This window comes from Ammodytes marinus (assembly GCF_949987685.1).
Source record: "Ammodytes marinus genome assembly, chromosome: 13".
NCBI lineage: Eukaryota > Metazoa > Chordata > Actinopteri > Uranoscopiformes > Ammodytidae > Ammodytes > Ammodytes marinus.
The window spans coordinates 15,074,126-15,087,978 of record NC_137217.1 but is presented as its reverse complement, the minus strand read 5'-3'; the positions used below and the strand labels follow the sequence as shown (position 1 = coordinate 15,087,978).

Sequence of the window (13,853 nt, the reverse complement as noted above, 5' to 3'; positions counted from 1 at the left end):
GCATGATGCAGCAATTTAGGGTTGACATTGTGCTAACTATATAGACTCAAAGTGTAGCATACCAAAGCACTAAAACATGTGTCAAATGTTTTCAAACGTGTCTATAATTGTTCAGACACAATAATCAAAAAACCTTGATCATGGAAATTTTACTTTGAAAGGCAAAACACAGTTTTTTGAGCTTAAATGTGCTTATATCTTATTCCTTGTGTCTCCCTTCTTTACAGGATGAGTCAAATGGATGGCTCTTCTTAAATATGTGGTCACATTTCCAATTTCTTCCACGGTTTTCTAGAAACAAGGGGTTTTGCAACTTCCAAAATGCACAAATCACCCCACCTTCCCCTATAATATTTTATCATTTTAAATGCATTTTTGATTTTAATCGCTCTGTAATTCTAGGACTCGGTTGGACCTGACAATGTTGAGGGCTTTCAAGCAGTCCAGGACTTGACTGCTTTTTTATTAACATTAAAAGACCACAGCCCTGCCAAGGGAGGAGGCTGCCAAAATCATTTCCCCGTGGGTCACACAGTGTACCCTCCTTGCTACCAGGATACGCTCCCACAAGGCAGATATAGGGCAACCAAAAAGGCTGTTGCGCCTGGTGTGGAGAGTACAAAGCGGTACATATGTTTTTTTCTGAGCAAGCATGACAATGCTGCATGCTATAACATCATGTGTTGTACTACACTAACAATACTTGAGGGCCCTTACTTAATGATGGACCATACACTTAACATGTGTATGCACTAAGTGCAAAATCAACTTTTTACAGTTCCCTTTTTGATGGGGTGTTGTTGAGCGATTATTGTGAACAATAGGTGTAGAAAAGGCCCCAAAGTTATAGGTTACAGTGTTTGGTATTTCTTACAGTGTGTTAAGTTGTGTTTTGTTTAGTGTGGGTAGCTGTCAGTTAGGGCCGTGACGTCAGTCGGCGGGAGAGTCTTTTTAGTAAGTTTCTTTTCTCCTCTTGCTCGGTCAGATGTGCGAGTGTGCATGTAGCGATCATTCTATAGTTTGAACATGTTTCTTTGAGTTGTGGAATCACCGTGTGTGAGTAAGATTGCTGTTCTAAGTTATAGTTTTATGCATGTTTTAACGACTGCGATTCGCGGGTCGCAATAACGGCTGTTCCAACGTCTCGTCAGGAGCGGAGTTAAAACCTTTGTTCTTTTCCCGCGATCTGTGTGCTGCTGTGTCTGTGAAAGAGAAGAAAATAAAGAGCGAATAAACTATACTCCTCCTCTCCTAGTCTCATGCTTATAATTTGATGCTTTTGGCCATAAGTGGTGTTCTGGCCGACACCTCTGAAGTGAAAACAGTGATACAAGCAAATCAGCGCGGTAAGCTACATTCATCAGTTTCCTCCGCTACAATAGGCCTACTTTGATGCGATAGTGTGAGGAAAGAGGGGGGTTTGGGACGCAGGTGTGGACCCAGGGGTGTCTTAAAGGTCACATATTATGCTAAATGCACTTTTTAAATGTGTTCTAACTAGTGGTGGGCCGATAACGGCGTTAACGTGCTGCGTTAACGCCAGACTCTTATCGGCGATAAAAAAAATATCGCCGTTAATCTCTTATTCCTCTTATTTTAGCGCGGATGTATACCTGGCCGAATTGCACTGTAGTGCACGAGTCAGAACGAGTCCGACTTCGCACCTGTGTACCACATCAAACGTAACGTGCTGACATGGATGCAGCTAGGAAGCCGCCGGGTTTGCTTCAGGGAAAATGTATTTTTAAGAAGCTTCCCAATGGAAACCTCGACAAGACCAAGGTTGTTTGCACCTTGTGCAATGCGGAATTGGTTTACTGTAGGAGTTGTAACAGTCTGTGCTCTCAGAAGCGGCCGGGGCATGCGTGTGTGCAATGGGAGAGCTTTGTGTGGAGAGAAAAAAAAGAGGCAAGGGAAATCGCCAAAGCCAATGCATAGCCTCGACTCATTAAAGGTTGAAAATCACTGAATTACACAACATGTAGGCTAGCCTATGGCTTAAGGCTATGGAAATCATTATGGAAACAATATTTTTTTTTATCAGTGATAGCTCAGCTGATCTCGTTGCTATAGAGACCACGTCCGTCCGCTTTGTTTGACAACTGACAGAGCTGCCAAGTCTCACCCTTTTGGCCGTGAGACACACTCATATCAACCAGCTCACACTCTCACACGCTAGCCTACAACTCAAATTTCTCACGCGGAGAAGTTAATCCCCAAAATAACGATTGTTTTGCGGGACTTTTATTTTGACAGTCTTATATTGAAAAGCTAACGGACATGAGTTCCGTGACATCCTCTTTCTGCACGCGCGTTAACTTGATGCATTAGGTGTGCACCTGCACAGGAGATGAGCCCCTGGTCTGATGCGCCACCTGGCTTGAGAAACACGTTCTCAAAGACTTACTTTGAGTCATTATTTAGGGAGCACACACATATTATGAATGAATTCAAATGAGCCATTTTAATCTAGATTAATCTAGATTAATTCCAAAATTAATCTAGATTAATCTAGATTAAAAAAATTAATCTGCCCACCTCTAGTTCTAACATATCCATGTGTCCACGGTGTGCCTAGAGACTGCCAAAATATTTAAAAAAATAACAATCTCTCCTTTTCTCACTCTCCCCCTTTCTGAAACCCCCACCCCTCCCCCCCAATATACTCCAGTCAGAATTCTCCTCGTTTCTGACCTCACAAACTGGAAAGCCAGAAGCTTCCACTGTGCAGCCCACACCCCTATTTCTTATTGGTCCACGGCCCCGACAGAGGGCGAGGCGTATCTGGCTTTGCTTCCGGACAGGGGTCGGGGGGAGCTCAAAGATTGTATATTTACGAGGGGAGCTGCAGCTCTTTTTAAAAAGTAGGCCATCGTGAGATTAGCTGAACATCAGCATAGTACAATAAATTATCTGAAAGTTTTTTTCAGCAAACAATTAAAGAAAAACGTATTGGGGACCACTAAGACCATATAATATGGTGTACAATAGTACCGAAAAGTGTATAATATGGGAGCTTTAAAGTTATCCTTGAAGGGATAACCACTTAATCGCTATTGCAAAGATGGGGAAGGGGAGAAAACAAAAAAAACACAGAACTGTAAAGGGCCACACAGGCTTCCTTTTAAGAAAACACAAAAACAACCAACTTAACCACCGCCAAGCAGCTGAAAACACACAAAGAACTCTACAGTTTTCTTTGGAACACTAAACCCAGAGACCACTTTAGAGAGAACCTCTCAGAGGGTGAGACAATGAGCAGCACAGAGCACTGGGGACTCGGGGCATATATAAACTCCTCACACCTGGGCTCAATCAGCCAATTAGTGCCACACACACCTGATTGCAGTGAGTGAATCAGTAACCATTCTCACGGAGCCGAAAGATTCCGTGTCCTCACAGATAGCCTATAATTCATTAATGGTTATTATAAGCCTACTTGCTTGATTTCTTTTTAAATACAGAGGTTATTGGTCATTTTGGAACATGTCTTTCCCAATTTAAAACATAAAAATAAAGCAGCATTGAAAATATAAATTAAATTAAAAAAATAAATCTTGTAGGCCTACACTAGTGTTGTTTGAAAAATAACTCAATGGTTGAAATAATTAATACAATGTGTTTTCTCCTTAAAATGACTAAATGGGGGCGCCTTTAGCTCAGTTGGTAAGGCGTCCCCCTCCCGGGCCGGGCCCAGCAGCAGACCCGGGTTCGATTCCCACCCGTGGTCGCTCTCTGCATGTCACTCCCCTCTCTGCCCCATTTCACCTCTATCTCTCTGCACTATCAATAAAGCATAAAAATGCCCCAAAAATATCTTAAAAAAAAAAAAAACGGAGACCGTCTCATTTAACAACGCTCGTTCGGCCTTCACGGTCTATGGCCTTCATAGACCGCATCGACCGCGTCCTTAGAAGGATGCAACCCCTGAATTGAGACACAGCTAGTGTGACACTTCTGTAAACTTACTGAAACTTGCCCAGGCCATCACTGTGCATTAATCAGACTTTTCTCTGAGCTGATAGTAGATAGGTTGTGTTCAGTGGCGATTCTGAAATGTTACTGGCCACCCCATTTTTATTTTTATTTTTTTTATCCTGATATGTATCAGAGATAATATGTATTTCTTTTACTTTTTTTTTACTTTTTTGATAGGTAGTTCAGTTGCCATGTTCATCACACAAACACTCCAATCCACTGATATGAGATCAGTTTGCAATTTTCAAGTACTAAATTCAGGGTTCAACATAACTTTTTTTTCCTACTGGCCCGCCGGGCCAGTGGATCTGAGTTTTACTGGCCCCTTGTATATTTTCACTGGCCCTGCACACACTTTTTTTTTCTTCATAATTTAGTGTCAATAATTATAATACCTGTATTAGAAAAATAAAGAAAGATAACCAGATCTAAAGGGAATATCTATACTGTAACAGTATAGATATTCCCTTTAGATTTGGTTATTTTTATTTTAGTTAATTATATGAAATGTTGATATTGCTCATACACATAATATAAAACCAGGCAAACATATTGAATTAGAAGCCTACAACTGAAAGTATGTTGAAAGAGTCGGCCAGTATTTTAAAGTCCAGTAGTTTGATTTTATGATTTTTGATTGTTTTTATTCTTGAATTTGGGCAGTTTAATGAATAGTTCACCTGCAGAAGTCATGTTCAAACATAAAAAAAAAAATAAGAGATGAAGGTCTGATCATTCTTTGTGGTGTGGTAGGCTGTTTTTTACTTTCTCTATATGCATTAGGGATGTGAATGTGTCGACCGAATGACCGGTTTTCCACTTGCGCTCAAGTTGACTTTAAAAATAGAATAGAAATACGAAAATCAGGGGGTTATGCCGTTTTTTTAATGGGATATTTCACCGTGTATGTGAGTTCACGTCTGGTCGTGAGCGCGCTGCAGGAGTGTCACTTCTCCATGAAGTGTCAGCTTCACATAAGAGTCCGGTGTGGGACCATTTTTTCAAACTATTGATAAAAAACAATGCAGTGCAAAATATGCAGCATAAGTTAAACGCTCGTCTGAGACTATGACGTTAAATCACCTTAGAAACACACAATGCGTTCGTCCGATCACAGCAGCGTTTCACCGTGTGATCTCGCCAGCGAGTGAGCCGCCGCGCAGATGAACTGTGGTTTGTGGCTAAAATAATAACCGGGGATATTCTCCCCGTTAGCGATTTCAATGGGAAAGACTTCCGCGATTTGATTGAATGTCTCGAGCCTGAAAACACAGTGCCAAACTGCGCGACTATAGGAACTGTACAGTGAGCGGAGTCCCTCCGTTCGTTTCTGTCTACAACCGACACAATCACCGGAGACGCATTCACAGCGTTTAAATAACGCCTCTCATTTGTATTACCATTGGGGCTTGTATGCAAATACTGTAACATTACGGTGGCAGATAAAGGAAAAGCGCAGTTATCACTTTCTGCACCTCAACCTCTGCTGTGGGAAGAAAGAAAGGGGGCAAAGCAAGTCGATTGATTTGTCGACTCGCAGGCGGACGGTAGGCAGCTCTGCCAACGGAGCGAGAGTGCACCCGCTTCTTGCTCCACCTGTCAAAACGCCCACGCATCGGTTGTCCATTAAAAAATATATTTAATATTAGGTTTATTATATTGAGTCTTAAATAAACACTGCTTTCATTACGACTCTCAACGCGCATTTCAATGAACCATGATAGTCTACAAAAAAGGTAGTCTACAAAAAGATACTGAACTGTGATTGGCCAGTCACTGGCCCGGGCGGGACAGTGACTGGCCAATCAACTTGCCCTGCATATGATTTTACTGGCCCCGGGCCATCGGGCTATACGTTATGTCGAACCCTGAAATTAATGGTAGGACTGTGGCCACTAGAACTGGTCTCTGGTCAGCAAAGGTCTTGAAAACAGCACAAGTGTGCTTGTGACACGCGTGCCACCCATGCACGTGTATGGGCACGTGCCCCAGCAGATCTTTGAAATCTGAATAAAAAAATAAAAGTTTGTAGTTAACAAGTGTAACATGTTCTTAGTGAGGGCAGAATTTCATATATAAAGGTTTATTTTTTTAGCAAGATATTTGGTCAAAAGCTAATGTTCATCCGTCCCTCTGTCCAGTTGTTAGGCATCTGGCTGCTAGCAAGTTATGTTGTCTTGCTAATTTTACTTCTCATCTGAACTGAAATAAATGTTGACTTTTTCCTTCATTCTCTTCACCAGAATGCTTAGATTACATGTTAAAAACACAACAACATTTTCTGGGGGGGTATGCCATAAATCATCTTTGAATTGGTTGTACAGCATATCACATGCTATTCATTCAGGTGTGCGATGGCCACCCCACTTTAGCTCTGTGGCCCACCTTGGCCACCCTGTCAATTTCCTGGAATCACCACTGGTTGTGTTGCCACGGTGAATAACTGTTCTAGCATTGCACAGCACTTATTTCTGTTCAGCTAAATATCCCCATAGAACAGTGCTGCAGTTCAATGTCGGCTTGCTTCTGCTTGTTTACTCTCCCGCGTGCATGCTGTAGTCACGCCGCACACACACATACACACACACAGCAGCTGATAGAAAAACGCTTTGAGACACGTGCAAATTTATTTACCGCAAATCGCGGCCTTTCGCGCTGTTATGACCATGCACAAGCACACATCACGTTTGCTAGTACATTCATTGTGCAGCACTAAAAATTAAAACTTTATTTGTTTATTTATTCGGTCGGTCGGTAGTCAGGGCGGGGGGCTGGCATCGTTAAGGTGACTGCCTTAGCCATAAAGCACTAGGAGAAACACTGAATCATATTTGCACTGCCCTTCGTCCTGAATCAATTCTGATAATTTCCATTGCTAGGAAACATCCTGAATTAATAGGAAATGTGTTCATTTTACTGATAAATCATGTCAGCTACTAGTAAGAGCATTTTAATATAATGGATTAGGTTACTAGGCTACTTAAATGACTTGCATAAAGTGTATTTTGCAAGGTTAATATAATTGTAGAATACAATCATCTAGGCCAGGGGTGTCGAACTCATTTTGGTTCGAGGGCTGATCTCAAGTGGGCCGGACCAGTAAAATAATGGCAAAATAATGTACCTATGTCAACTCTAAATCTTAAGCTTTGTTTTTCAGTAATATGCTTTATCACTCAGCCTACATTTGTAACCTACATTATCACGGATCACAAGGGATCTCTGTACCCCCCCCCCCCCAGGAAATGTCTTAGTAAAGGTTGCTGCTGGCCATGGGAATAGGAGGTGCGGCGTTGTGGCAAAAATGTTGGGGTATTTTGCTCAAAGATGCCAATACGCACTAATGAAATAAACAACTGTTTATCTACTGGTTTGAATTCTTTTTAAATACAGAGGTTATTGGTCGTTTTGGAATATGTTTTTCCCAACATAAAAATATAGCAGCATTGAAAATTAGGAAATAAATCTTGTAGGCCCACACTAGCATGCTCCTGCTCGTTTCGCGCTGGTAGAGCCACAGACACATCGCGCTTGCTAGTACATTAATTGTTCAGCACTAAAAATAAATGTATGTATATATTTTTTTTAACTTTTCCATAAAGCACTGGAGGAAACATCGATTGCCATTTACGATTTCCCAGGTTGTTAAAATCAAATGTGCTTTTTTTTTTTGGCTGCCCCTAGCGGCATTTTGGTTATTTCTTTAAACATTCATAACTCCTCACAGAAATGGGCTAGAGACATACTTTTTTTTTAAATGCTCAGAAATGTGTGCTCTACAAATCACGGGCCGGATTAAATCATCTCCGGCCCGCGGGCCGTATGTTTGACACCACTGATCTATGCCCTACAATTCTAGGCCTATACCACGTCAAATTTGAATTGAACAGACTTTGAGGGACACTGACAATGTATGCTGAGGCATTTCGGTTGCCGTGTCGTTGGGGTGCCATCAGGTAAATCCATTGATGGTGGTGGGCTTACATCCTAAGTAGATGATACAGATGCTAGAGAGTGAATCAAATCGGTTGTAATATTATTTTTTGCCTTAGTCACTAACGCTTCCGGCCTGGGTCCCAACAGCAACCGATCCTTTTTGAGTAGCCTAATTTGTTCGTATTGATTTAGAAGAAGAAAAAGAATCGAAGCAACCAGGATTCGAACCTAGAATCTTCTGATTCGTAGTCCTGTAGGCTAGCCTACGGAGCCCCGCAAGGGACATGAAAAAAAATTTTGGTTGAAAAAATTAAATAAAAATCAAACTCGAGATCAAAGTCGAGATCTCGACTTTGCCTTCAAACCTCACTCACCGTCACCAATGGTCTATGCAACAAAGGCATATCAATTAATTTATGGGAAACCACACAACAGTGTCAAGGAGTACTTGGAGCATTCTCTCTCACACTAACACCAAAATACAACCTATTACGCCTAAATCTAACGTTTATATGCACATTGTAGAGAAAATTGACAATGCTTCACTTCATTTTGGCGCACCATGGACAGAGAGCGGAGGTCTAATTGTCAATACACACACACAGACCATATATGAAATTCAACCGGATTATGCTAACTTTCTATTTTTCCTCACTTGGAGAGAGAAAAAGCGTTGTTCCCGTGCGTTCTGGCATCACTACACTGTGCCCGGCGCAAACCTCAAACTGCGTCTTAATAGAAAAAATAACTGCAGGTCATGCTCTGTATTCATTGTTACAATGATTGTAACTAGCGATCCTCGCATAGGCTATAATTAAATTGCAAACATGAAATAAAATAATGCATATTAGGAGGGCGATAACACCTAGGCAGGTGAAGAAGAGTGCTCTCATTGAATACAAATATATATATATTTAAAAAAACAGATTATGTAGGCCTACATATTCACACAAAATACATATTGGTGTGCGAACTCCACGATGGCAGAAGTTGCATCCGATTCCCCACCCACCGAATCCCTAGAAGTCTTTCCTGGACCAGGCGGTGTCTGAATCGAGCACACTCACACCCATACTATGTATCCCTCGATCCCCCGCCCATCCGGTTAACTCCCCCAGTGACGATAGCAGAGTCCTCCCCAATGCGGGGGCTCTGTGGATGGGCACTGGCTGCACCGTGGAGGACAACGTGCATTCATTCCCGTGTGGTGTGTCATTGACAAACAAACAGACCCAGCAGCGCGCTGAGAACCGCTAGATCTAGGGCTTTATAGCGGGGATGAGGCGTGCAAATATTTGGAGGGTTTTCGAGGAGCTCAAAGTGGACTGCTGCTGCTGGCACACTGGAGGCTGGGCTGTGACTTCTGACTAAATGCGTTGTTGCCATAGATAGCATATAAAAGGTTGTTGCCTGTTTCTTGTGAGGGAATAATTCTCCTAATTCATCGAAGTAGTAATTGATCCACACATCTATTCGCTCTCCATGCTGCTTGAACGGTAAGCAAAAACATCGAGCTGTTTGCGCGTTGTTTATTCCCTGAAATGATCTCCGTGTGCATGCTTCCACGCCTATTGTTTTGCAGTCCATTCGTTCGCCTCTCGTGTGTGTTTATCAGCTACAAAGCTAATGGTGCACACTCTGCTGCACAGCATTTTTACTCATTCACAAAAAATGCAAGACTCGTACATTTTGAATGAAGTCTTTGTGTGCGGCTGTTTGGCAACAACTCCACCCCGGGTGTCTATGTGTCTTGTGTTAGCAGGGAGATGGACGGGATCGGGAACACCATGCAGAAGAAGGCTGCAGAGCTGGAGCGGCTGGCCGAGGTGCTCGTCACCGGAGAACAGCTGAGGTAGGTCGGTCGATCGGTCCCGTTTAGGACATTGGGTGTGCTGCCAACACACTGGGAACCTGGGACATTTTTGTCAAGATGATCTGCAAACTGTTGGAGGCACCGTATTATTAGTCAACCCGGAACTGGCTATGTGTAAATCCTCCCTGTTAGATTAGTTTGTATGCCTAGTGTGGCATCTTTTTAATTTATTGTTCTGGCCCAAATCAGATTGAAATGGGACATGACATGACCCTCAAAACGAGAAAAGTGGGTGTTGTCAGAACGTTTCAGTGATCCTGCATGTGGCTCTCACTCAGTGCAAACTAGCACTATAGGCAGTTTCTGCTTCACTGCAGCATGCACAGCCAAACAAGGCATTTGTACATGCACACTGACACTGCTACTCCTCACCTACGTAACAGACACATTTTAGCCTCAGGCTTTTTTAATCCCTACATTCTGCAGTATCCTGTTTTGTAGCGCTGAGCAAATGAGTTATTGTCATTGCTCCAGTAATACATTGCCCTTTGAGCTGCACAGAGAACCATCAACCTACTAATCCTGTATCATTATCGTGTCCTGCCCCAGTCATTCTATCAGGGAATTGTACCATTAACTCTGGCTGTGTTTTGGTGAACCCTTTGACCTTCTGAATGTAACGAAAGGCCCTGTAACCCCGGGTGGCATTCGCTGGCTCACGCTCCCAGCGATGAATAGAAACTCAGTAGGTAAAGCATGGCACCAATGTCAAGAATGTCAGGCCCCCACCATACTACAAGTTCATGCGCCACTCAATTGTGTTTTCCAGCTGGATGGGATAAACTGAGTTAGAGCTTTTGCTGTTTCTGAAGTTAGTCATCAGCCCAAGAGATTAATGGAGACATTCTTTGGAGTACCCTTGCTTAGCACCAGCCTGTATTTCCCTGTTTGACATTGTTTAGCGTGTGTGTGTGTGTCCCTGGCACAGCTGTATACTGAGGCTGCCAGCTGGCAGTGTGGCTGGTGTCAGTGAACGAGGGGCTGGTTGAGGCGGCCGTCCCTGAGTCCCCTGCCTCTGCTGTTCTTGGAAAAGGTCTTGAGGTTGTGACATACAAGTCTCGCTCTCTGTCTCTCAATCTCTCTCTTTCTGCCAATTCTGCAGACATAGCAGTCAGCTTGACAGAATGGCTACGGTGATGACATTGTCGTCTTTTACTCCAGACTGAAATAACACTTTACTATTGGATGGATTCCAATGAGAAGACCATTCTGGAGATAGAGGGACGGTGACTCTGATCGACTCGACTCTTGACTTTAACCGCGGTGCCAACAAAAAGCTACAAACCAATGACATTTCCCATCAGTCAACTGTAATCAGTGTTTGGTGCTAATTAACAAATGACAGATACAAACAGACAGATGATAAAACTTAAGTGATCATGGTAAACTTAATTGCTTAGCACCATGTTGCCTTTTTCATTGTGAGCATGTTAACATTTGGATCAAATCGCCGCTGTGTGCCTAAGTACATTCTAACATGAGTCTTGCATTGTGCAGAACGATAACACTGTTTAATGATAGATGTTCACCCTCTGTTTTACCTTGACTCCCTACCGTGGCTTTCTCCTTTACTTTTGAATTGATCGTTCAAAGGGAGGGAGGAAGTCCCAGTCAATTTCATTTTGTGAACAACAATATTCACCAATCATAAAACTTGACCTGACGTGAAACAACGCTGGTATGAAAGCAAAGAGTGTACCTACGCCGCACCTTTGTTTGATCGTTCAATCACGAGCCAAGCTCATGGAACGAGGGTGACTCAGCTCATGGTACTGATAACGGCACACGGGCAGTTTTTTTAGAATGTCTTATCACAAATTCTTGTCCCATCACATCGACGGCTCGTGTCCTAGAGCAGATGTTCTTTCAGCCACAGGATTGAGAAATGGACGAAAAACACTTTCTGTGCTTTCCGTCCGTTTTTTTTCTTGACACATGCAGCTGCTGTAGAAAGTCCTATGACCAGTTCATAGTGGTGAATAGACGATTTGTTGCACCATATCACTCTGTGACAGAGTGAGGCTTTGGGACACAGCATCATCATTATAGACACCCAGGGAGCCAGAGACTCATTCAGTAGACATTGTTTAATCGGGCACAACTTTAATAAATGCTATAACAAAGAGGAACCAGCAGAGTAAGAACACCTACCACATCTACCACAGCGAAAAGGGGCACCTTGGCCTCTTCTTATAAGGAAACGGCAAGATGTATGGTTTTTGCTCCCAGCTCCATTTTAAATGATTTATGGCTAGATTAGACTGAAGCCTTCTGAAGCTGATCAGGGGAGTAGAAGGAGAAGGAGGAGGAGGAGAAGGGGATGATGCCATACCTGGTTGGAGGAAAAGTCTGTGACTTGTTTGCTCATCTAGTGTGGGTACTTACTGGGATGGCTGTCATTGCTAATCCGGATGCTAGCCAGCTGCAAACAGACTCAGCATGGAGTGGAACTTGCTAGCTGCAGGAAGCTTAGCTAAGGCTGTGGCGTGCGGTTTCACAATAGTCCGGTTCAGTACGAGGTCACCTTGATGTAAAAACACCATCTAGGCCATCTTTTATAAGCGTTAAATGGTTGTCATGTCATCATGCAGTATAGGCCCATTATACATTCCCTACACACTGTGTTTGAATACCACGCATGCATTCACCTGGAGTCTAGAGCACTGATTTGTCCCGTCTAATTTTATAAATATAGATTTGACCTCCTATGAATGTTCCACATGTTCTTTAGGAACATCATGTTTTGTAATACTCAACACTAGATTTTATCTCACTCTACTATGATGATACTTACTGTTAATGATATTATGAACGGGGCACAGTCATTTGTTGATGAACCGAAAAGTTAAGCGTTGATCAAGGAATCACGTCGAAGCGTTCTTCATGTTTGCTGCCCCACAGGCTGCGGCTCCACGAGGCCAAGGTGATCAAGGACCGGCGGCACCACCTGCGAACTTACCCAAACTGCTTCGTGGCCAAGGAGGTCATTGACTGGCTGATGGAACACAAGGAGGCCACAGACAGAGACACAGCCATCAAGATCATGCAGAAACTTTTAGACCAGTGCATCATTCACCACGGTAAGGCTGAGCACTGTCTATCTTAAATAGTTTTTTTTAATTTTCTCTGACAGCGAGGTTCTTTCTTTCTTTCTTTCTTTCTTTCTTTCTTTCTTTCTTTCTTTCTTTCTTTCTTTCTTTCTTTCTTTCTTTCTTGACTTTTTCTAAAGATTAATGATTTAATGTTGTTGAGACTTTAAAGAGTGCTTCATACAAACGTGATTCAAATTCCCATGATCACACAATGTGACCCTTTTGAGCTTGTTCTATCCTTCTACTATCATTAGTTACACCCATTGACTGTATATACAAGATACACCCACACTTATCAGCAGGTCATAACTAAAATTGCCCCTGTTGCTGAGTTGGATGGAACTTGCTAGAGTAAATAATTTTAGCTTTAGAGATGCATGAGATATACACATGAACCAGGTTTGTATTTACTTTGGGGTCTCGTGGTTTAAAGTCACTGCATGTTGGTTATGATACTATTAAAGCAGCATACAGTCCAACATAGTCCAACGTAGGCTGCACTTATCTGTATATAAACAGGGTTTCTCTGTATTACATGTTCTGGTTCTTGTCAGGCAGATAATAAAAGCCACATCCTTTGTGGCTTTTTGCCATCAATCATCAAGTTCTGTCTCCTGTATTTCGCAATTCTCCTCTGTGGGGAGCCCTGAAGACTAAACCCCCTATGCATATAATTTTTGTATGTTTTCAGTGTGTGATGAGCACCGGGAGTTCAAAGACTTGAAGCTGTTCTACCGCTTCCGAAAAGACGACGGCACGTTTCCGTTGGACAGTGAGGCCAAAGTCTTCATGAGGGGCCAGAGGATCTATGAAAAGTAGGAACATGTCACTCATGTCAGCCATGTTTTGGGGATTAAAGGAAATAGCTTTGATGAAAACCCAATTCCACTTTGAAGGAATAGTTCACAGTAGTTTTCTTGCCAGAGGTTAATTGATAAGCTTGGCACCACTCTAATGTCTGTATGGCGTAAAGT

The 13,853-nt window shown here is 42.6% G+C and overlaps 1 protein-coding gene across 2 annotated transcripts in view; it reads left to right on the top strand.

The window, feature by feature from the left end:
- Nucleotides 1-9,103: 9,103 nt before the first annotated feature.
- Nucleotides 9,104-13,853, top strand: part of deptor (DEP domain containing MTOR-interacting protein) — a 28,339-nt gene continuing 23,589 nt past the window's right edge. Inside the window, exons 1-4 of one of the 2 annotated variants that reach the window (XM_080040222.1) lie at nt 9,104-9,410; nt 9,677-9,766; nt 12,689-12,867; nt 13,571-13,694. In XM_080040222.1, the coding sequence (XP_079896348.1) occupies nt 9,397-9,410; nt 9,677-9,766; nt 12,689-12,867; nt 13,571-13,694 (407 nt within the window). In that variant the 5' untranslated portion in view covers nt 9,104-9,396. Of the gene's footprint in view, nt 9,411-9,673; nt 9,767-12,688; nt 12,868-13,570; nt 13,695-13,853 lie in introns of both variants that reach the window. The other variant, XM_080040221.1, reaches the window with a different exon arrangement.